At 43.1% G+C, this 25,811-nt stretch overlaps 1 protein-coding gene across 5 annotated transcripts; it reads right to left on the bottom strand.

Annotated features, from left to right (window-relative positions):
* Positions 1 to 928: 928 nt before the first annotated feature.
* On the bottom strand, positions 929 to 24,625 carry sptlc1 (serine palmitoyltransferase, long chain base subunit 1). 5 transcript variants are annotated; one of them, XM_079497180.1, is made up of 15 exons: positions 24,539 to 24,625; positions 21,630 to 21,737; positions 15,611 to 15,705; positions 12,206 to 12,299; positions 10,739 to 10,811; positions 10,153 to 10,285; positions 9,297 to 9,426; positions 8,268 to 8,357; positions 7,124 to 7,231; positions 6,544 to 6,639; positions 5,923 to 6,019; positions 4,458 to 4,512; positions 2,461 to 2,578; positions 2,266 to 2,339; positions 929 to 1,156 (listed from the first exon to the last, which is right to left on the bottom strand). In XM_079497180.1, the coding sequence occupies exons 1-15, from the start codon at positions 24,590 to 24,592 to the stop codon at positions 1,030 to 1,032; spliced, it is 1,452 nt and encodes a 483-aa protein (XP_079353306.1). In that variant the 5' UTR covers positions 24,593 to 24,625; the 3' UTR covers positions 929 to 1,029. The 5 variants fall into 5 exon arrangements, 3 of the variants coding, with proteins under 3 accessions (XP_079353306.1, XP_079353307.1, XP_079353308.1); XM_079497181.1 differs by lacking the exons at positions 10,739 to 10,811; positions 12,206 to 12,299 and having other exon boundaries at positions 9,297 to 9,398; XM_079497182.1 differs by lacking the exons at positions 15,611 to 15,705; positions 21,630 to 21,737; positions 24,539 to 24,625 and adding an exon at positions 13,831 to 13,860 and having other exon boundaries at positions 12,206 to 12,300.
* Positions 24,626 to 25,811: the final 1,186 nt, after the last annotated feature.

Here is a 25,811-nt window from a genome sequence, read left to right as displayed (position 1 = left end):
AAATGACTTATACTGGATCTCTTGTCCACTAGTCCCTTCCTAACATTTTAGTCTAGTTTCTATTTGTTGACGAAATTGTCAATACATTTAGTCTTAGTCATCATAGATTAGTTTTCATGTAGTTTCCATTTAGTTTTCCTCAGTGAAAAAAGGTAGTCGACGAACATTTTTCGTTTTAGTTTTAGTCGACGAAATCAACACTGATTGAAATGTAATACAGGTCATGATGATGGTGCATTTGAGAATTAAAACCCTGTAGAAACAGCAGATATGAAAACATCATACCCTCAAAATGGAAAACATCAAAGAGCACAAAATTACTGAACAAACACTTAGAAGAACCTTTAACAAGTTACTGTCAAATACAATATTTTATTTTATTAAATTCAATTAAGACTTCACACATTCAATGGAGGAGAAACAGTATTATAAAAAATCACACCCGTGTGAACTGAGTGGTGTAAGGTTTTATATAGCATGATCAGCTGTGGTCTGACGTAATGTCTGATGTGAGGTATTATATAAGGTAAGGTATTATATACCCTGATCAGCTCTGATCTGACGTAATGAAATCACACCTGGATGTGATTTCACAACTGGCTTTTTTTGCGCAGAGAAAATGACCACGGTTGCTACGGTCATCCAGTTCACCCGGGTGTGATTTAATTAAGTCAGGAATTATTTTGAACATAGCAACCATGGTCATTTTTTTATGCACACAAAAGCCAGTTGTAGGAGTGGTTTACACCACTCAAAAAACAGTATATATATATATATATATATATATATATATATATATATATATATGGGTCCATTTGGTTCCTAACTATCAATAATTTAGCTGGGTTTAACCCAAGGAACCCTGTCAAGGGCCCCACAAGATCCCTGGACCCCACTTTGAGCCCCAGTGCTGTACCCAGTATTGGTCTAGAGCAGTGGTCAGTATGGGTCCAGTGGTCAATATGGGTCCAGTGGTCAATATGGGTCCAGTGGTCAGTATGGGTCCAGTGGTCAGTATGGGTCCAGTGGTCAGTATGGGTCCAGAGCCGGCTCCGACCTTTGCCCTCTGAGCACGGACACAGCTGCTTCTCTGATGCAAGCCGCTGCCTGGTCTATTTCCTCCTCCGTCTGTTGGACGGTGACCACCACTCTGATGCTGTAGGGTACACATGATTAGACCATTATAATAACATGGCATTAATGACGATAAAGAACACCCTCAAGTGTAATATTGCAATTATACAACAGTTACCCTTACAACTAATATAATCGCTAAAATAAATCTAATTGTTTTAATGACAGATGTAGCCACTACGACCACAAATGTCCCAAGAAACTAGCTAGCCTAGCCACCGAGTCTGCTGCGCTCTGGGAGAACAGAGCGGCTTATTTACTAAATAAACGTGAAATATATAAGCACTTTAATTCAGAACTACTTGCCTTTTTGAGTGAATTTGTGTTTGTATATATATATATATATATATATATATATATATTCATGTATTTTTCTCTCATTGTCTGTATGTCATAAGAGCAGGACCTAGTGACTTTTGTCTCTTATTGTTGACTTTGTTGATTTCCTAATGTATGTTTACAACCAATTGTCTTTACATAATATTTTAGAATGTAACTGAAATGATGTAAATGATGGTGTTTTTGGGGGTCCTTGTGCCTTTAAATGATGTCAGGAAATTCATGATCATCACAAGCTGTACCTCTTTCTCTAATCAGACTCTGTCTATTGTGATTGGTTGATTATTTTTCAAATGTTAAGTAACTCTGTCAAAATGATGCGTTATGCCTGAAGAAGGTCCGGAGAGACCGAAACGTTGCATTATTAAAGAAAATACTCATGTACCGTGCACACACAGTGTGCAGGTGTATTCTATTCCTTCCATTGAAACTGGCATACGCACCTGTGCATAGGCCTGATTTCTAGGTGTGCGAAAGTTTTTTCCTACAGGCTAGATTTGAATTGAAATCCTGAATTATTACTTTTTGAAGTGGAATCCTGAAAAATAACCTTTTTATTTGCCTTTAGTTATAGTTATGTTAACTTTATGAGCTAAATACAAATACCAATTATAACATTAATATAACAATTATAACCACATTGATACTGTAGGGTACACAACCATTATAAAAACCACTCCGACATCTTCATTAATAAGTGATGTATTTAATTACCTCCGTGGAGGAAGGAATCTTAATGAATGAGTATTAATACTAAATACTAATTCATTAATAAGTGATGTATTTAATTACCTCGGTGGAGGAAGGAATCGTTCCTCCTTGTCGAGGTACCGAGCAACACAGAGCGCCACCTGTCTGTCCATGCACTGAAACACAGTTATAAAAAAAAAATAACTCAAAAATCATCATTACACCACTGATCATATGCAGGTGTTCATACATCAGGTGCAGGCGTGTACAGAACGTACAGGTGTGTACAGAACTTACATAAGTGACGATGCTACAGAGTATCTTCAGATCGGCGTCTCTAGAGCCAGAGGTTCTCTCTAGCTGGAGGTGAAGAGCTGGAGCGAACGCCACTCCTACAACCACCAACCCTGGAATACTGAAATAGAACCATATACAACCATGCATCAACCCTGGAATACTGAAATAGAACCACAACCATCAACCCATGAATACTGAAATAGAACCCTAGGCTACATTAACCCTGGAATACTGGAATATAACCATATTTTCAGAGTGCAACACCCGAGCACAATGAAACATGAAATGACTTCTTCTCCACTAGTACCTCCCTTACATTTAGTCTAGTTTGTATTTGGGTTTTTCCCCCGAAATTGTCAATCTATTTAGTCTCAGTTTTAGTCACCATAGCATAGTTTTTATTTAGTTTTTGTCAGTGAAAAAGTAGCCGACGGATATTTTTCACCATAATTTTAGTCGACAAAACCGACACTACAGAGCAGTGAGGTATAACAGTGTATAAGTGGGTAGGTGTGAGCTAGGCTAAACGGTAGGTCTGCTAAACGGTAGGTATGAGCTAGGCTAAATGGGGTCAAAGCAGTGAGATATTACATTATAACTGGGTAGGTATGAGCTAGGCTAAATGGGGTCAAAGCAGTGAGATATTACATTATAACTGGGTAGGTATGAGCTAGGCTAAACAGTAGGTCTAAGCTAGGCTAAACGGGGTCAAAGCAGTGACGCATGACACTGCTGCTACTGATCGGTCGTAGAATCTTAACAGCTGACAGCTGTCTCCTGTCTGTCTGCGTCTTGACAACAACTTGAGACAGATTTTAGTTTGCGAGTCGCGGCGGCTATCGATGCCCGTTTGTTTTTTTATTTGTATTTTTGTATCTGTGACTGAGATGTGTTTAGTAGAGATTACACCAACAACAACATCATAAAACCAACTAACACAAGCAGTGGACAAATCGATCGACGTGAGTCGCCATAAACTACGACACTAACCGCAGGCAAGCCCCCAGGTCATTGTGACATCACGTAACAGACCCCAAATATGGTGCCCAGGTCATTGCGAATTATTTGTACATATTGGTACACTATACACTCAATATACGCTCCATATATGTCCAGTGACCTCGAGGTCGCTTCTCGCCCTCAGGCGTCCTGGTGTAGTGTAGTGTAGTGTGGTGTGCAGGGCTGGACTGGCCACAGGACGTACTGGGCATATTCCCGGTGACAGGCAGGCAGGCCAATAGGCAGCAGGCCACCAGGAAAGGTCCAGGCGTGCTGCCATTCTGCCAGTGCCATCATGATAATTTCACTGTACCTGTATCAGTGAGTGACAAATAAACCCTCTACAAAAGGGTTGTGTAGTTGTCTGTTGGTTTGTATAATTTATGTTGTTCTGTAAAAGTGGTGGTATTAGTATAGGGCTTGTTTGTTTGTGTGTGCCTCGACGGAGTGGGCGGTAGAGTTTCTGCTATCTGCGCGCTGGTTGTGGTGGGCCGGTCTGGGCCAAATTCACGCGAAAATTACCGGGCCGAATTTTTGTCCCAGTCCAGCCCTGGTGGTGTGTGGTGTGGTGTGGTGTGGTGTGGTGTGGTGCGGTGTAGTGTGGTGTAGTGTAGTGTAGTGTAGTGTGGTGTGGTGGTGTGTGGTGTGGTGCGGTGTAGTGTGGTGTAGTGTAGTGTGGTGTGGTGGTGTGTGGTGTGGTGTGGTGCGGTGTAGTGCGGTGTAGTGTAGTGTGGTGTGGTGCGGTGTAGTGCGGTGTAGTGTAGTGTGGTGTGGTGTGGTGGTGTGTGGTGTGGTGTGGTGCGGTGTAGTGCGGTGTAGTGTAGTGTGGTGTGTGTGGTGTGGTGCGGTGTAGTGCGGTGTAGTGTAGTGTGGTGTGTGTGGTGTGGTGCGGTGTAGTGCGGTGTAGTGTAGTGTAGTGTGGTGTAGTGTAGTGTGGTGTGGTGTGGTGTGGTGTAGTGTAGTGTAGTGTGGTGTGGTGTTAGTGTGGTATAACTCACCCTTGTAATGCTTGGTGGACATGTTGACACTTTGTCCTCAAGACCGAAAAGATGTCTGAAAAACAAGACAAGTTGCATTATGGTCACTGTGATCAGAAAACCTTGATGTCCAGAAAATGAAATAAAAAATAAAACAATAGACTAGCATGATGGCAACTTGCATAGCAAGCAACTGGCAGACCGGAGGTCACATGCGGCCCCCACCTTCACTTAATCCGGCCCGCAGGTTAATATTAGAATATTGATATACAGTATTATTAATTTCTGCTGTTACAATTCCAAACATGACCCACTTGAATTACTTCTATATTAGTAGCTGAATGACTAGTACAATGTAATTGTCTTTTTTATGTCCAATGCAGTGTATTTGTATTTAGTTCATAAAGTTAACATAAGTATAACTAAATGCATTTGAAATTAAATAAAAACAATAAAAATAGCAAAAAAATATTCAGGATTTCAATTGAGCTTGCGTTTTGAGCTTGTAGATCTGCAATTTTGGCTACGACGGTAATATGCAATGTGGCCCTCTGGAGTGAGTGTGGTACTATAGTGGCCCTCTGGAGTGAGTGTGGTACTATAGTGGCCCTCTGGAGTGAGTGTGGAACTATAGTGGCCCTCTGGAGTGAGTGTGGAACTATAGTGGCCCTCTGGAGTGAGTGTGGAAATATAGTGGCCCTCTGGAGTGAGTGTGGAAATATAGTGGCCCTCTGGAGTGAGTGTGGAAATATAGTGGCCCTCTGGAGTGAGTGTGGAACTATAGTGGCCCTCTGGAGTGAGTGTGGAACTATAGTGGCCCTCTGGAGTGAGTGTGGAACTATAGTGGCCCTCTGGAGTGAGTGTGGATCTATAGTGGCCCTCTGGAGTGAGTGTGGAACTATAGTAGCCCTCTGGAGTGAGTGTGGAACTATAGTGGCCCTCTGGAGTGAGTGTGGAACTATAGTGGCCCTCTGGAGTGAGTGTGGAACTATAGTAGCCCTCTGGAGTGAGTGTGGAACTATACTATAGTGGCCCTCTGCAGTGAGTGTGGAAATATAGTAGCCCTCTGGAGTGAGTGTGGAACTATACTATAGTGGCCCTCTGCAGTGAGTGTGGAAATATAGTAGCCCTCTGGAGTGAGTGTGGAACTATACTATAGTGGCCCTCTGCAGTGAGTGTGGAAATATAGTAGCCCTCTGGAGTGAGTGTGGAAATATAGTAGCCCTCTGCAGTGAGTGTGGAAATATAGTAGCCCTCTCTATCGTCAAAGTTGCTCACCCCTGCTTTAGTGGTTATCACGGAAATGGATTTATCGCTGCTGTGTTTTGCAGCAGGCATTCAAACGGCAACAACTCGTGAACGCGAGCTTCAAATTGAATGAAGTTTCTTTCGCCGTGAACACAGACACTGAAAAAAGCCTGGCTAGTACTAGAGAACAGGGGGCGACATAAATCTGTCAGTGGATGAGTTAAGGGTCCAGGGTTACCTGGGTCCTCCTCCATGATGTTCAGAGCCTCAATAGCAGCAGCAGCCAACATGGGAGGCAGAGAGGCGGAGAAACAGTATCCCTGTCCTGATAACCTCTGAAACATACGGTATACAGATAATAAACATACAGTATACAGAATGATAAACATACACTATACAACATGAGGTAGAGAAACAGTATCCCTGTCCTGATAACCTCTGAAACATACAGAATACCTATACATTATAGTATATATTATAATCCCCATGGGGGTATTTTACATCGCCTCATATAAGAACTGTGTTTGAAAAATAAACATATCGTCGCGGCGGTTTTGCTCATATGGATATGAAGAATCAAGTGACTGAGAGAAAACGCTAATGTAACTGCTGCCGAATTAGTAAACTTTTCGCTAGAAACAGACTATCAAATATGAGTGACTGACTATCGTAAGCGATACAGAGACACCTCCCCCGACAATATCGCAGAGACAGTTTGTTCATTTTTGGACCACAGTTCTTATATGAGACAATTTTAAGATGACCCAATGTTGTTCTCCATAGAGAAAAACGTCCGCGAACCCCTTGGAACTAGGGGACGAGCGAGTGACGTCAGGACGCTCTATAATAGTAATAATACCTGGTGGTCGATAACAAATGATCGTCCGCAGCAGAAACCACCGATAGACGCCACAGCGTTCTCCATGTTGGCACTGATGAGGTCGATGTCGTCAATCTGTGATTAAATATGAACGATTAAAATATGAACTATCAACTGTGATAAAATATGAAACATCACATCGACTCTAAAGTGCTCGGTCACTGCTCTTCCATTCTATACGTGAGTAATAATAATCTAATAGATTACATCCAATCCAAAGTGCTCGGTCGCTCCTCTTCCATTCTATACGTGATTAATAACGTATTAATAATGTAATAATAATCTAATAGATTACATCCACTCCAAAGTGCTCGGTAGCTCCTCTTCCAGTCTATACGTGATTAATAATGTATGAATAATGTAATAATAATCTAATAGATTACATCCAATCCAAAGTGCTCGGTCGCTCCTCTTCCATTCTATACGTGATTAATAACGTATTAATAATGTAATAATAATCTAATAGATTACATCCACTCCAAAGTGCTCGGTAGCTCCTCTTCCAGTCTATACGTGATTAATAATGTATTAATAATGTAATAATAATCTAATAGATTACATCCACTCCAAAGTGCTCGGTCACTCCTCTTCCGTTCTCTCCCAGGACTCCAAAGGACATGCTCTCCTCCAGGAAGATACGTACTTTATACTGATACTTCAGTTTCACCTGAAAATATATAGGAAAAAAAAGGATATATATATATATATATATATATTACATACTGTAAATATATCTAATATGTATACTTTATACTGATACTTCAGTTTCACCTGAAAATCTATAGAAAAAGATCTATAGTGTAATACTGTAAACGTATCTAGTGAAGCCCGGGGCTCTCCTCTGGAGTCATGCCTGGAAGTTATGTTGCGTAATGCGTTCACACGGGAAGCCAGCGACATGACGATGCAAAGACGCAATGATGCATGTAGCTGCTCCAAATGATACCCCCATTCGTCTTTGTGTCTGCCCGTGTGTGAACGCACCATTAGGGCTCTACAGCGAGCGCCTGGTGGCCGGGCATAGCATAGCAATCTGGTTGCATAGCAACCAGATTAAAAGCTGCTACTGTATATACACAGAGTATACGTTGGGGTCCGTAATATATCAAGCCCCCAGTAAGGCTATCCAACGTTGAAGCTACTGGCGAAAAATGGAACTGCAGCACTTTCATGGAGGTGGACGGACGTTCATGACGTCATGTGCGTCAGGTCCGGGGCTAGGCTAGGCTAAACTTCCGCTCGCTCTAGCCATCGAGTTATAATTGCACTTCCGGCAGTCTACCGGGTGCTTCAAAACGACACTGAGCTACTTCTATTGAAATGATAACTACTTTTTCTGTATGTGATGTATTGCCATGCTTTGTTTGTGCTTATTGTAAGTAAGAGCGTCTGCTAAATGCCTAAATTGTAATACGCATTGTCCCGTCAAAATAGTAAAATAAAGTAAGTGCTGGTCATGATTGTACTGACCATAACAAACACCATGTTCAAGTTTGGTACCAGAGCACCCTAGGCCAAAGATCAATGATCCAATTTGTAATCGTATCAGCTGAACTGAGGCCGTACACTCGGGTGAAGAGAGGGGCTGAACTGTCAACTGATCAGATGGCGGGGGAAACCTGGCATACTCAAGCGTGTAGTATTTATTTAATATTCTTTAGCAGATGTGGCAGTGGACAGTGTTGTCTGTCTGTCATTCTTACCAGATGTGGTAGAGGACAAACATCTGCAGTGTTCACATACAATCCCTCCACCACAATGAACCTCCTGGTGACTCTGGCCTTACGAGGATTCTACAACACAAGGAATACAAAGTAAATACATACTGTATACTGATATCACACACACACACACACACACACACACACACACACACACACACACACACACACACACACACACACACACACACACACACACACACACACACACACACACACACACACACACACACACACACACACACACACACACACACACACACACACACACACACACACAATTATTATATTATATTTATATTGAACTCATTGCTGAATTCCCCCCTCCCTTCCCCCTCCCCACACTAACTTGGTTGCTAGGCGATCAAGTAAACAGGAAATGAACCGGAAATTTAAAAAAAAATCTGATTCTCCAGATTCCGTTTTTAAATCAGATTTGACAAAATGTATGTTTTGGGTGAATTAAAAATAAATAAAAATAAATAAAGCGGTAGATTTTACATCCGGTTCACGGCCTGTGAATTTTTCGCCTTCAAAACAAAAGCTTATAATGGAAAGATGGTGACAGCGGTGAAACAATCAATTAATTAATACCAAGCAGGAGTTGTGTTAAAGGTATATTCAGTGATTTCACTTAATTCAAATATCACTTATTTTTGTTTTGTTGCGATAGTCCTCCCTACTATAGAGTGTGCTGACCATATAAGGAGTTCCTCCCTGTCCCCAGTTAACCCCTGGGGGGGTCAAAAAACCTTAGGTTTCGTTTTTGGCTAGGTGGCCCAGCTTTCATCCAATCAGGATAGAGGGTGCCTTCCGCCAATCATGATCGAGCGAGGGAGGGCCTTGGTGTGTGTGCTGTTGGCCTGTTGCGTGTCTCCCCACTGCTGTGCGTGCATGTGCACATCTTGTTACCGCAGTGGACCGGGATTTTTTCCAAATCACCCAAATCACTGAATGCTCCTTTAATGGGGACTGGAATAGAAATAAATAAAGAACCAATCAAAAGCTCACCTTGTGATCTTCCACTTCCTGTTCCTTCAGCAGTCGCTCCAGGTCTTCCATGTCGTTGTGTTTGAAGTACTTGATGAAGCTGCGCGATGCTTGTAGTCCCTTCTGGATGGAGAAACACGCTGCTTCATCCCTAATATACATATAGATATATATACATTTATACATAGACGCTTGTAGTCCCTTCTGGATGGAGAAACACGCCGCTTCATCCCCATTATATACATGTGTATATATATATATGTGACTAAATTTGACTGAGGGACTGCCATTAGATTTTTTTGAATTTTCGTTTTCTCATGTCATATGAAAGCAGGGAATCATAGCTTCAAATTGACATATTGGTTGTTCAGTTTGACCCACCAGTTTTGGAGATATGGCTTATAGAGTAATGTCTTGCAGAAAACAGCGAGTTGAGAAAACAAGCTTGAAAGGTTCACTTCTGTATGTGAAGAGTCTGCCTGTGCTATTAACTCATTTAAAAGTCAAATCTGGTCACATATACTGTATAGAGCGTTGCAGTCCCGCCCCCGACGAGGGCCCAGGAAATAATTCCCCATTAATTTTCCTCATAGACTTTTCAAAAAGTATTTCTTTAAAGAAGTTTACGCCACAGACAAAACCAACTCTTGTTGTGACAATTTTTTTTGACAATTTTTTTTGGGCAGATCAAATAATTAGTAAGAAGAAGAACACTTTTTGTCTTACTAATTATTTGATCTGCCCAAAACATCGTCACAACAAGAGTTGGCTTGGAACGTCTATGGGGAAAATTAATGGGGAATTATTTCCTGGGCCAGCGACTGCGCCGCTCTATAGATATATAGAGAAACATGCTGCTTCATTCAACAGAACATACACAAAGATGATATCGCCCCTCTTGGAGTAAGCAGGTATTGCACTGGCGATGGTGGCAAAGCCGTAGGAGTAGATGATGGTCTCCTCTGCTCTCATGAACCTGGACAGCCTGCTCTCCAACTCCAAGTGGACGTCTGGACACAAAGACACAGACATAATGAATTGCATTTTTAGAGCGCTTTTCCAAGTGCTCAAAGCGCTTTATAATGGTTCATTCATTCACACATTGGGAGGTGAAGCGGCGAACAGTCAGCACCAGCGTCCTCACTTCACACATTCACACACCAATGATGGCAACCTCACACCGACCAACTCATTGGAGGCAATGTAGGGTTCAGTGTCTTGCCAAAGGACACTTCCACATGTGGACAGGAGGAGGAGCCGGGATTCGAACCGCCGACCCAGGGATCATTGGACGACCTGCTCTACCTCCTGAGCCACATACTGTTAAACCAGCAGTGCCAGAGATGAAGTGATCACGGACGGACGGATGGATGGACAGGATGCAAAACACTCTCTCTAACCCTACCCTTTGGCCTGGTGGAGACAACAACAACAACAACAATAATAATATTTTTTTCATTCACCAAACGTTCCGTAGAATCCTCTAGGACCACAGGTTCCTACTCCATACTTCTGGAGAGACGCCAAAGCCTTGTGCTGGAACAGATATGAAATATGAATCATTTAAATTATGTAAAACAATAATATGAATGTGCATGATGTGAAATATGAATAAATGTGCATCAGTGTTCCCCAACTGTTGGGTCCGTGCGTGCGGAATGGACTTCGCGTTTTAATAAATGGTCACGCCCCCCCCCCCCTCCTAAGTCTTAGACCGCAACGGAGGGGCACTGTCTCAAGCAGTGTTGTTTTTGGCAGCAGAATTTGATTTTAGTTTTAGTTATAGTCTCTTGAATAGTTCTCATTTAGTTGTAGTCACATTTTAGTCACCTGGAATGTTTTAGTGTTAGTCTAGTTTTAGTCTACAGTTGATTTAGTCGACTAAAATGCATTTTGGCGGGCCTTGATGCCGTCGCAATGACTTCGCTTGGCCGACTCAGGCCCTAAATCATGTTCTGGCGAGTAATGTTTGCCCCGACTGCCACTCAAAGTGGCTACTGGCCAATCACAACGCGTTCCTTATAGTAAGAGAAATCTATGAAAATCTGGGAACTAAATCGTTACCAAGAAATTTCTTCACCAATGTGTTTCTAAAGGTTACTAAAAGTTTGAAATTCAACTCCCGTGGGAAATTGAGTTATTAGCATAATATGTGACCATATACCCTTAACATCCTATATAATGCAAAAAAGTCAAAATTTCATCATTCTTTAAGTAGCATGTGACATATGAAACTATAGGGTTTTCATGATTCTGAATCCATTCCAAGCATTAGTTTTGCACAAAAAACACTCCCTGGGAGGAAAACGGCCTCACAAACGTGATGAGGTCAGCACATTTGGTCAAGTGGATATGGCCTAATTTAGCCCAAGGAGTGTTTTTTGTGCAAAACTAATGCTTGGAATGGATTCAGAATCATGAAAACCCCCTAGTTTCATATGTCACATGCTACTTAAAGAATGATGAAATTTGGACTGTTTTGCCTTATATAGGATGTTAAGGGTTATTATGCTAATAACTCAATTTCCCACGGGAGTTGAATTTCAAACTTTTAGTACATGTTATTAGACACCTTTAGAAACACATTGGTGAAGAAAATTCTTGGTAACGATTTAGTTCCCAGATTGGTCAAATACCTGATAAAATGCCCTTACTATTACTCAAATGCAAAGGCCATTCCGCATATATGATGTTAAGGGTATATGGTCACATATTATGCTAATAACTCAATTTCCCACGGGAGTTGAATTTCAAACTTTTAGTACATGTTATTAGACACCTTTAGAAACACATTGGTGAAAAAAATTCTTGGTAACGATTTAGTTCCCAGATTGGTCAAATACCTGATAAAATGCCCTTACTATTACTCAAATGCAAAGGCCATTCCGCACTCGCGTCCGGCCAGCCCGCACGCTTGGTACACTACCAACCTTCACTCGCTCGTTTTCCAGGAGACCCAGGAAGTTGAACGATGCAAAGTTAACGCACTCCTTCCCATTGATGACGATTCTGTGACTGGGTGGTCTGCAAGACATGAGTGCAATACCTGGGTGGTCTAACATAGAGAAGGCTAGATGGCTCAGCCACGCTCTGGCCAATGGAGAGCGACGTTGCTACGTGGTGGCCATCTTACCTCGGGGCAGCATAACATTGTGTCTATGGGGCATGTACTTTTTAAATAACCATAACTTTCAAACAGTTTAGTTCGTTATAAACGTCAGAGACGTCCGCATACTTATATGCTTTTATACAACGTTCATATAAAAAGCAAAATTAAGCAGATACGCGTCCTGAATCATAGCCACATTGACAATGTTTGTAATAAACCAACCCGTTTGTAAATCCGTCAAGATTTGAGCGAGTTATGACTATTTTTGTTTGAGCTGCCATAGAACATACTGTACTGTAGCCCTGAGGCAACATGGCCTCCGGGTGAACTACGTCAGATACTCCGCCTAGAGCCATCTAGCCTTTATATATGTCTATGGTCTGTAAGACATGAGTGCAATACCACCTTTTATTACACGGCTTGGTTGAATGCTTGATTCTGATTGGTCAATCACTGAATTCAGTGGTGTGTTATTTCTTGATAACAGACCGCTCCAGCTATAACAGACCAATACCTAATCAAACCATCGGAGCACCTGCTGTGCCCCGCTACATGACAGCCATGTAAACACACACAAAATGTCATTTACAGCTAAAAATTGCTCTCAAAAATGCTTTTGAAAACATGTGAGCGAGGAATAGACGATGCAGTACCCGAAAATGGATTCTATTTGATCAACTCACTTCCTTGTTTTCCGCTGGGCAGACGGCTGCCAGCGCGACACTTATGGAATACTTTCATTACCGTAAGTTAGGAAATACCTCGTTTTGTTGTGTTTTTGGTCAATTTATTAATTTGTGCATTAAGTAGCTGAGAGAGTTTCGCCATTGAGGGGTCAGAAAACAGCACTCGAGCGCTGTTCATGCAGCCCTGTTTCTGCTTGAGAGAGCTCAGATGCAGGCAGGAGGAGGGAATTTGTGAACTCAATACTGCCGCAATCTGGCGGAGTCAGGTTACCGCCACAGCTCAGTGGCCTTGTGGTTAGAGTGTCCGCCCTGAAACTGGGAGGTTGGGGTTCGATCCCCGGCCGGGTCATACCAAAGACGAGACCCAATGCATCCCTGCTTGACACTCAGCATCAAAGGGTTGGATTGGGGGGTCAAATCTACTAATCAAATGATTCCCGAGCGTGGCAGCTCACCGCTCCTTGGCTGCGGCTCACTGCTCCAAGAGATGGGTCAAATGCGGAGAACAAATTCACCGCAGTAACGTGTGACAAATTGTACGACTTTGACCATTGGACTGGCCCCATGAAGTGAACGGAGTTGTCGTAACTCTGTCGTATTTCAATGGCTCTGGTCCAACCCTGGTCTGGCAGAGGCGAGGGCTTACCAAAAGGCCTATTGAGGCTCAGATTGAGGTGGTGATTGAACAGGACGTCGATGTTCACAATATTAACGCTTCTGATGAAAGTCAAAGTAGATTAGTTATGGCCGACACGGCGACCAGTGATGATGTCATACTTCAGATGAGGCTGCTCTTATACCGAGTGGAATACTATGAGAGTGACGACACTAGCGTTGACTCCCAGGGACGTGCACACATAGACATCAAATGGGGCTTTAGCCCCTGCCCTTTTACCCGTCTGTAAATCAACTGCCCTCTCCAGACCACGAATGCAGCATTTACTATTACTATATACCATTTACTTTATGGTGAAAGAAATGCAAATGCCCTCCTCTCCTTTCCATGCCATGCCGGAAGGCAGCATTCAGGAGAATTGCTTTTTTCCCCCGAAGTCTCCTGAACACAGTATTTTGCGCTGAACAAATTTGTTTAGAAATTCATGTCATTACAACGCATCTCCACTAGCTAAAGAGTGATGGGTTGTGCCCCAAAAATAGCTGATCTACAAGCTCTCAACGCATCGCAGCGCAACGCGTTGTGAGCTTGTAGATCTGCTATTTTTGGGATTTCAGCCCCTGCCCCTCTAACACTCTCTGCACGTCCCTGTTGACTCCCATTGTAACAATGGGATGCGGAAGTGCTCATACTATCTCAATGGGATAGTTCCTCCCTCACAAAACATGCAGTAATCCTGGTCTCTAAACTACCTCCCCCTGGCCAGCCGGGGCGCCTGATAGAGGGGAAAAATGAACTGGTTGGAATAACGTGTTCCTTCCACGCGCTACGTCCGACCGGGGAAACTCTCCCCCGTCAGGTGAAAAGAAGCAGCTTGGGCTCCTCATGCATAGAAGGAAGCATGAGGTCAGTCCGCTGCTCCCCCAGGTTGGCAGAGGAAGTGTAGCGCCCAGGATTACATTAGATAATTGACACTGGGTGAAAAAATGGGTTACAAAATCATGGGATAAAAATTATACAAAAAATGGGATAGTTCCAATGTTTGGAACTATAGCCCATAGAGAACAGCGGATGAGCTTTTTTGTCACCCAAATCCGCATGTGCATAATTATAATCCGCCCGTTATCCGACCGCAATTTATTAATTAATCCAATTTATTAATCCGCACCACCCGCAATCCGCTGCGCAGGGAAGCGCCCAGCGTATACAGTATAGCCAATCTACAAGCTCACAACGCGACGCTGCGACGCGTTGCGAGCTTGTAGATCGGCTATTTATACTACTTGTACAAACAATGTCACTCACCACTCTCTCGACAGTTCACCAATGTTACGTAGTGGTTGTATATATCCATTTCCATGGTAACACGCCGTCCACGTTTTCGCGACGTATTTTCATACAGCATATCCAGCGGTCATCGGCGGCAGGGTAAAGAACTTAATCACTCCCAGTCCCACGCCGAACGTATATTCCTCCCTTCTGTTTTACTTAGTTTTAAGTTTCTCTCAGACTCACTAGCTGCCTGTTAGCAACTTTAGCGTAGCTGCCTGTAGGAGACCACTGTGTTGTTGTTGTTGTGCAACAGGACCCAACTTCATAGGCGGCTAATTTGTGCCAGATCATGGAAAATGATTAAATTAAAATACTACTACCAATGCACGCACGCCGAGATTGTGTGCGTTTTAAAAGCTATAATAAGCATATTTATATACTTTATTATGCCATTACTTATTTCACCCGCGGTTTATCCTATATTAATTTATAATAATATGAATTGACCCTAATCCACCCTAAACTGCGGTTCACCCGCGGCAACCGCGGCTAAATCCGCCACCCGCTGGTCTCTAAATTAGCCCATAGCACCCCACTTTGTGGCGAGATCAAAGCGTGTCGCCACACTCTTACTATTCCACTCGGCTCTTACCCAGTGATGATGTCATACTTCAAATGAGGCTGCTCTTTGGACACAGGAGGCACAAGAGGATCAGGTTGCCATTCTTCAATGAGGTCCTCCTTCTCCTAACACACACACACACACACACACACACACACGCACACACACACACACACACACACACACACACAAACAGAGAAAAGTAGCTTAATAGATTAAATTACGTTATTTTACGTTACCCGACAATTAAAACCCATTTTTTAATGCTTGCGCAAGTTGGTTACATTGTATTAGGCAGGCTACTGCCTACCGTCATTGCGCCGCATTATCACGACCCGGTTAAAAACGATAATGACACAGTACACACCATGAATTGACCAGACAGACAATATATCCCCTTTACAGCTCTCTCTTTATTAACAAATATAATTCGCCACAATCGCCAGCCTATACAGGTATAACTGGAGGGCGGCGGTGGCTCAGGGGTAGAGTGGCTGGATGGTAACCGTGAGGTTTCCAGTTCGAACCCGGGCTCCCCCAGAGTTACTGTCGAAGTGTCCTTGAGCAAGACACTGAACCCCAAATTGCTCCCGATGTGCTAGTTTGTGCCTTGCATGGTTTCCGCTGCCATCGGTGTATGGAAGTGTGTGTGAATGGGTGAATGTAATGCACAATCTCTGTAAAGCGCCTTGGATAAAGGCGCTATATAAATGCACCATTTACCATTTACCACAGAGAACAGACAATATGCCATACTCATGAGGCTGTTGCGCTGCGCTCCAACCAGCCAGCAGCGTGCATGATGCCCTCTCCAGTCTCCACACCACCACCGTGGACCCACGACCCACGTATGAACTAGATTCACTAGAAAGTTTATAAGAAATGGCACGGCGGCCATCCTTGCAGGCAGTGACAGTAACAGAATGAGAATCCTGTAACCTGTTCATTTTCGGGGGCATCATGTATGATACTATGAAACATAAACAATTCATTAACTAGTACTCACCTAATGACGCGGCCATGGAGGATCTAGCATGTTTAACGTCATTTCAAAGTGTTTAGCCTACATTGTTTAAGTCAAAGACGCATGCGTTTATGAACTTTGGCTAAAAGCATGTTATTATTATTATTCCACCCCCACCGGCACTGTCATGGCAGCTGGCTACAACCGAAACAACTTTCTCTTCAAAATAAAAGCTACTCGTAACAATACTTTTATTTCTTAAGTGAACTTACAGGATGTAGTAGACGCAGGATGTATAGTATACTATGTACGCTGCGCTTGGGGCTTATTGGGACGATAAACCACACAGAAGGCAGGAGAATAGACACCTTAACAGACGACGTCACACTGATAAGCAACAGCATGCGCGCGCATAACGGCAGCAGAAGAACACCACCTCTCATAAGATGCAATGGAAAAGTTCTAACTGCACTCACGTGTAAAAAATGCCCCATCAAACTTTCAGGTGCTGTTTTTATCCCAGTGTGGAGGAAGAATGATTAGGATTTTTATTGTGATCTCTCGCCCTTGAAATATATAATCCATTGGTTTCTGTTGTGTTTGAACAATAATAGCAATTCAAAACAGTTGTCCTCAAAACCACACCTCCAGTCACTGTTATAAGAACGGGAGGTGCGCTCATGATCACGGGAGCAGAGCCTGGTTGTCCAGTGGGTTGTCCATGGCTGCACGCGCACCTGCAGCCCATCAAGTATAATCTATGCTTCGTCCCGCGATGGTGTCGCACACGCAGACCTCTACGCTCACAACAGTCGCATCCGCGATGCGATGTGAGCTTGTAGATCAGCTGTTCTCTGTGCGCAATACTGTTGCGCTTTGAAGTATAAATGTCTCCTAGGGTGCATCTCACTTGCCAACACACAAGAGAGATTGAATGGACTGAAACCAGCGCTCTCAAAACAACAGGTTTGGAGATCTGTTGGGAATTGATTACATGAAACAGTCACCCGTGCGCCCAGTCCCAATGTTTGTAAACAAATAATTGGTCTATAGACTCCGCGGGCCGTCGGACACATTATAGTAACGGGATTACTTTTTTGGAAACGTAACTAAGTAACTAACTACTAAATTGAAAAACGAACTAGTTTGAGGAGGTCAGATCAACATATGGAATGTCAGAACGGGTCAGCTCCAAATATGGAGATCTAAGGGTGGCAGCAGGGACAGTGTCTTAAGTGTACAGGCCCGGCCCAGGTAGGGCCGGGCCTTAATTTTCGGGCCTGTTGAGAACTCTAGTTCTCGCCGACAGTCGGGCGTGGCTGCACTAATAACTTGTGAGAGTTTGAATGGACAGGTATCAGTCAAAAGTGAACTTTTCAAGAAATCTCTAAGAAGAGAATACCTGCAGCACTCACAGCAGTGGCGGCTTCAGACACATTTTACTGAGGGTGCTGGATGGGAGCTTGATTATTAATGGAGGTGCTAGTTTCCGTGCACACGCACGTGTCACGCACACGCTTTTTTTGTGGTTTTATCCCTTAGAAACACGTCATTGCATGGGTGGCTTTTCTTTACAGTTTTCACACCAGCAAACCAGCAACAATGCACAGTTAAGGAGGATAGGACTGTGTGAGATGTTTAGGAGTAATATAAACATGTTTGCCTTTGATGGCAATTGGATGATTTGAGGCATTTTGTTCCAAAAATGTGTTTTGCAAAAATCAACCTGTTGGTGGCGCTATAACAGGCCAATGTGAAAAGGGTGGGATATATTTCTCAGCCCAGTAAGAAAATGTGTGAAAGATTTCACGTAAATTGCATGCTGCGTTCATGATTTGAGGCTTTTGTTCAAAACGGGGCAATCTTGCAAACTGTGAAAGCCAATTATAGCCAATTATGATGGAATATGAAATATCGGACAGATCCGACTTGAGCACATGACCATAGAGATACTGTGTAACGATTTGTGAGATGTTTGGACAGACTCTGGAGGAGTAATATCAAAAAATGTTTTACAAAAGTCGGCCTCCTGGTGGCGCTATAAAAGGCAGATGCGGAAAATGCAGGTCAAAGGTTTGTCCTTGGCCTCTAGGGAGTGTGCATGCAACGTTTCACGCAGATCGGTGCAGTTTTAGGTAAAACATGTGAAAAGCTGCCTCATGGTGGCGCTATAACAGGCCGTTCTGGAAAATGCGGGGCAGAGGTTCATCGTTGGCATCCAGGGAGTGTGTGTGCAAAGTTTGGCATCGACCGGGTTAACGGTGCCGGAGATTAGCTGTACACAGACGGACGGAAGGAAGGACGGACGGACGGACACACACACACACACGGACGGAGTGCAAAACATACTCTCTCCCCATGCCTTCGGCCTGGTGGAGACAATGCAACAGGATGAAATGAGAGTTAACTTAATGAAATAATTAATAGAAAGACTTCACGCCAGGTCCATTCATACTCCGTATTGCCTGCCTCTATAGCAGCACTTGGCCCTGGGCATTAGTTTGTCCCCCCAGGATTCCGCAGAGAATAAGTCTCGATTCCGCAGAGAAGAATCCTGGCCAGTTATCAAAAAGTTAGCAAAAATAGATTTTGATGTAATAATCAAGTCTCATCAAGGTAATAGCTCGCACGACTCCAGTTGCTTTTAAACACTCGGGTGTGCGGTCGGTTAAGTAACTTTACAGGAACATCTCCAGCAATTTAAAGTGCCTTAAAACGAGAGTTCCGGAAGTGCTGGTTTTCCCTTTGAGAGATGTTATTCTAATAATCAAGTAAAATCCTTTATGAAGTAGATACAATTAATTGTAATTAGGGATAGGTCATAGTAATCAAAGAATTGGTTTGTTTCTGTGTTGCAAAGGTTATTGTCATTATTCAAACTCTGCCCACATTAACTACATTTTAGGATTTTTAGCATAGCTAATATGGGTGTATTGGTGAAATATGTATCGTCTTCTGAAGTTCTGCATTGTCATTGGCCTGGTTTCCCAAAGGACACATGGTGTAAGAGGTATGGTGTAGCACATGCTCAGATTCCCTCTAGGCCGCACACAGAAACCTGTGAACATAGACATTCCGTGCATTGATGTGCCACGCAATGGTATGGTGGCCTGAGGCCTACCATTCTGAAATTGAATTTAATAATATTTGGACTGCTGGACAGCTGACAGTAGGCTCTCTTTAAATTAGGGCCGGGACTTTAACGCGTTAATTGAGATTAATTAACTACAGAAAAATTAACGCGTTAAAAAAATTAACACATTTAATCGCACCTTTTTTTTCCACTGCGGAACGTTTCTCACTGTGTTTCTAGTAGTACTGAATTGGCTGCGGCACGCAAGCAGCAGCAGCAGCAGCAGCAGCTGTTGTTCACTCTACACTACAGGCTACAGCTCCGTCAGAAAGCCCAAAGTCCAAACCCAAATGAATCGAATGAAGAAGCCGCTTATATCGCTTTTGCTCCATGGATGGGACATTTAGATGTAAAAGCTATCGGATGGACGCGTGGATAACGGCATGGCTGTGTGCAATGTCAGAGGGAAAGGATCCATTTATGACCAACGTTAGCTTATATGCTAGGCTTGCTAGCTGCTTCAGTTTAACATGTCTCACAGACCACCGGAGACGCGCAGTGATTTCACCACAGCACGAAGCTGTCAGGCTGTCCTCGATGCGAAACATACTGAAGTAGCAAGCGACAAGCGTGGGTCAGCCCCAACCTCATGTGAAATGTTTCCCCAATAATAAAGTTGTTTTTATTTGTTCTCATGCCCCGCCATGTAAAGCACATTTGAGTATTCATATACACACTGAAGACACTATATAGGCACTTGCTGCTCTTGTTTATCTGTTGGGATAAAAAAAGTTGTATTGCTTAAAGGGGAATACCACTCATTTTCAAAAAAAATCTATGGAGTTGTGTGCACTGGAAATAATAAAGTCCCCCCATTATGTGTTGCCTATAGAACTGGAGGTCTGAAAAAAACAGTAACATTATGAAGTACATTTTTGTGATGTCACTGAGATGTACTTCATAATGTTACTGATTTTTTTCAGATCTCCAGTTCTAGGTAACACAGAATGGGGGGGACTTTCTTATTATATCCACACAACAACTCTAAGGTATATTAATGACAGTAAAATGTTGAAAATGAGTGGAATCCCGTAGTCACTATTCACTGGGATACCAAAAAACATTTGAAAGAAAAGGTTTCTCACTGTTCTTGGGTTGAATATTGATAAGCGATTAAAATGCGATTAATCGAGATTAATTAACTACAAAGCCTCTGATTAATTAGATTAATTTTTTTAATCGAGTCCCAGCTCTACTTTAAATATTAACATACAATAACAGAATGGTAGACCTGAGGCCTACCATACAAGGCCTGAGGCCTACCATTGTGTGGCACATCTATGCACGGAATGTCTATGTTCACAGGCTTCTGTGTGCGGCCTAGAGGGCATCTGAGCATGTGCTACACCATACCTCTTACACTTTTCCTTTGGGAAACCGGGCCAATATTGTCAGGACAGTCAGACGCACGCAGGTGTTTTCATCCCTCAACGCCAGAAATACTGGGGGTTGGGCCATGCATCCAGCAAGCCCAACCCAGTATAGTCACTTTGAGTGGCACCACACAAAGCCACGGGTGAACATGTACTGTATGTCGGACTCGGACATAACCCTACCCCAAGCACGACGCAACGCATGTCACACCAAAGCAAACTTTACTTTATCACAAAAATAATAATACTGATAACACAAAAATAACCCAGGAGGTACAGATTGAAAGTCTATTTTGCCTAACGAGCGATGCTACGAGCTGGCTGCTGGAATGCTTTTCCAGAGTCTACTACATTATAACAACGCCCAGGAAAAACCCCTCCCATATTTCTCAGAGATATAGCTCAGGGGTGATTTCACCCAACACCCAGTCAGACACAGATTCAGTTTCAGTAGTCAAATATTAAGGACCGGTCCGACAGTCAAGTAGTCCCCCCCAGGGCCCTGTGAAGAAAAAGTCCTGGTGAAGTGTCCTCAGACACTCATTACTAGGCCTATAGTATAATAGTGTATAATAGTACCTTGTCAGTCAGCTTGTAGGTCTCCTGCAGTTTGTAGGTCTTGGAGAACAGGAGTCTGATGATCCATAAGATGAGAAACCCTTCCAGGATCAGATGATAGGCTGGAGCCTGCATGGGGAGGGGTGTGTGTGTGTGGGGGGGGGGGGGGGGCAGGCAGACAGACAGACAGACATTCATGACTGATTATCGTATTCGTATATGACAGGGGTTCTCAACATGGGGGTCACGACGCCCGGGGGGTCCCGAAATTATCCATCGGTGGTCCCGAAAGAAAAAAAAAGTTTGTTTTTTTGCAACTGAATGGCTGGAGTTTCAGTATTTATTTATGATTTATTTTCTCTATTATGGTTATTGTAGCAGTCAATTTGTATTGGGGGTGGGGAGGGGGGCGGGGGTCGCGAGACATGGCCAAAGCATTTCCGGGGGTCCCCAGACAAAAATATTGAGAATCCCTGGTATATGTTAGGCCTCACTCACACGTAAGACACACACAAGACACTTGTGTCCTGTGTCTTCTGTGTGTTATGGCCGCCTCAATGCATTTCCAATGGGAGTCACATGGTTTCATGACACAACATTGTTGCATGGCTGTTGCATGGCTGTCTTCTGCCCTCCCCCCCTGTCCCTGACAATATAGCACCGGGCCAGTTTGTTTTTGGACCACAAACAACAACAACAATAATAATGCCACTCCAGAAAGTTGACACAACAATAAATAAACAATAAACACAACACAACAATAAACTATAATGTTGCTTTTAATTCATTAAGTTTGCAACAATAAAATACATCTAAGACGTCAAATTATTCAGACGCAAGACTAGCAGTGACATGGTTGTTTTGTTTAGTAAAATGTGCTGAAACTGCTCCGCTTATGTTTATCTAGCCCTAGAATGTCTCTGTACATTTCATACATTTGCAAGCATTCCACAGACATACCAGAGCCATATAACAGCCTTGCGGTTGCAGCGGCAGAACGGCGGCATGTGATAAATGTTTGTACTCACCAATTAAATAATTCCAAAGATGTGGAGTGAGATATTGTCCTCTAGTTTCAGGTGAAAGTTCTGGCACAAAACGTGTATTTAGTCAATTATCTCCACTTTTTCACGAGCTGCACCCGGATGGCATTCTCTCCGGGCGAGGGGCCCGGAATGACAGCTGGACTGAATGAATCAAAACTTCCTCTGATCATCACAAACGTCATCACCAATTGACCAGGGAAGGGTGCCTTGCGATAGGTGCTGGGTAATTAATCACACCACCTGCCAATTGTGCGCCCCAAACATTTGTGCTTCCCTGGTGAATTTGTGATGACGTTTGTGGTAATCAACAGGAATTGTTGGTAAATTCAGTCCATCGATCATTCCGGGCCCCTCACCCGGAGAGAAAGTCGTCTGTGTGTAGCACGTGAAAAAGTGAAGATAATTGACTAAATACACGTTTTGTGCCAGAACTTTCACATGGATGTCTTCCCAAAACAAACTGGTCAGGCTCCTACTTGGCCTCACCCCCCGAACCCACCTCACTCCTGCCCACTTTGACAGGCTGGAATGGCTTAGGGTCGACGACAGAGTACAGGATCTTGCAATGGGTCTGGTCCACAAGATTCGATACACCACCAAGATACAGATGTACCTGTCTAGATACTTCCTTAATGTTAACGAAGTCCACACCCACAACACCAGAGGGAGTGCAACGAACCATGTACAACCCAGATTCGGCACAAACAAGGGACTAAATTATTTTCGCTCCTATGCCACCAAAATGTGGAACGCCCTACCAACAGTCATTAAGACATGTGAATCCCTTGACTCCTTCAAAACCGCTCTCAAAGGGCACCTACAGACGGCTGCAATTCGAAACTGCCCCCCGTAAAATCTGAATCCCCCCTTTTTCCCCTCACTGTATATGTTTCTTTTCCCTTTTTACCTCCTTTATGATGAATTCCTGTTCTGTTCTTTGACTATATAGAAGTGTCTATTTGTACGTCTCTAAATGTTTTGATGAATTGAACATGGTGGACCCTCTTGTAAACAAGTGTAATGCTTAATTGGGTCGTCCACTCACAGTTAACAGTCTTTGTATTGAGTTTGTGCTTGAAATGTAATGTAATTCTGCACTGTACTGTTAATAAATATTTCAATCAATCAATGTGAAACTAGGACAATATTTCACTCCACGTCTTTGGAATGATTTAATGGGTGAGTACAAACGAAGCATTTATCACATTTATGCTGTGCATGTTTCATTGCAACCAATCTATGAATTTACGAAGTATATGAATGATCACAGATATTCTAGGACTCTAACACAACAATAAATTAACACAACTATAATGTTGCTTTTAATTCATTAAGTTGAACTTACACTAATTAATTATGAATAAAATACATCTAAATTGCTAAGACATAAAATTAATCCAAGACGCAAGACTACTACTACTGTGACATGGTTGTTTTGTTCAGTAAAATGTGCTGAAACGGCTCCGTTTGTTTATCACAATAAAACGAATACACAACGAGATTAAATCCTAAGAGTTTCCAAACAGGGGGGCAGCCACATAACATTACAATATTGTAGCTGCAATGTTACAAACACAACACATTCAATTACATGGTTACAACATTGTTTCCAAACATTACAACAACGCCCAGAAAGCGCACCCAAAAGAAAGCGCAGATCTACAAGCTATCAAAGCGTCGCATCGTGACGCGTTGATAGCTTGTAGATCCGCGCTTTTTTTGACAGGTACGGAAGCTGCGACGCTTCCGTACGCTTCCGCTTGTTAACAAACAAACAAACAAACATGGCGGAGTGTCTCTGAAGTGAAGGTTAACATTTAACCGGGTAGGATCTTATTTTATAGCGTCATAAGATTATACATACTACATTATATTGTTGTTTACCTCATAGAAAGCCTGGACCATCTCCACAAGCACCCACTGCTGTCCAGACGCCATCTTTGTTTGGTTAACTTTGGTGCTCTGGGCTCGCCGTACTAAGCCACGCCCCCCGTCACTTGTTCTTCTTCTTCTTCTTTTTGATTTCCGGCGGTGTGGACGCCGCGAGGCGTATTACTGCCCCCCCCTGATTACTGCCCTCCACTGAGGCTCCACATGGTCTGGACTGGAGTTTGATTGATTGATTGATTGATTGAAATATTTATTTAACAGTTTGCAGAATTACAGTACATTTCAAGCACAAACTCAATACAAAGGCTGTTAACTGTGAGTGGACGACCCAATTAAGCATTACACTTGTTTACAAGAGGGTCCACCATGTTCAATTCATCAAAACATTTAGAGACGTACAAATAGACACTTCTATATAGACAAAACAGAACAGGAATTCATCATAATGGAGGTAAAAAGGGAAAGGAAACATATACAGCGAGGGAAAAAGGGGAGGGGGCGGTGGGGGGGATCAGATTTTACGGGGGCCAGTTTCGAATTGCAGCCATCCGTAGGTGCCCTTTGAGAGCGGTTTTGAAGGAGTCAAGGGATTTGCATGTCTTAATGACTGTTGGTAGGGCGTTCCACATTTTGGTGGTGGCATAGGAGCGAAAATAATTTAGACCCTTGTTTGTGCCGAATCTGGGTTGTACATGGTTCGTTGCACTCCCTCTGGTGTTGTGGGTGTGGACTTCGTTAACATTAAGGAAGTATCTAGACAGGTACATGGGTATCTTGGTGGTGTATCGAATCTTGTGGACCAGACCCATTGCAAGATGCTGTACTCTGTCGTCGACCCTAAGCCATTCCAGCCTGTCAAAGTGGGCAGGGGTTCGGGGGGTGAGGCCAAGTAGGAGCCTGACCAGTTTGTTTTGGGAAGTCTGGAGCCTAGTTTTAAGGGCCTTTGAGGTGCTGTGGTACCAGGAGGTGCATGCATAGTCAAAGAAACCTGCACAGTACTGCCTTGATTGATTGATTGATTGATTGATTGATTGATTGATTGATTGATTGACAGTTTGCAGAATTACAGTACATTTCAAGTACAACTCAATACAACAACTGTTAACTGTGAGTGGACGACACCATAAAGCATTACACTTGTTTACAATAGGGCCCACCATTTTCAATTAATCAAAACAATTAGAGACGTTACGAATATACACAACTATATAGTCAAAACAGGAAATCATCAGCTTGACATCAATATTGATGTTTCTCACTATGTGGC

The sequence above is a fragment of the Electrona antarctica genome (genome assembly GCF_951216825.1).
Source record: "Electrona antarctica genome assembly, chromosome: 3".
Taxonomy (NCBI): domain Eukaryota; kingdom Metazoa; phylum Chordata; class Actinopteri; order Myctophiformes; family Myctophidae; genus Electrona; species Electrona antarctica.
The sequence above is the reverse complement of the archived record's forward strand: the minus strand, read 5'-3'. Positions and strand labels throughout refer to the sequence as shown.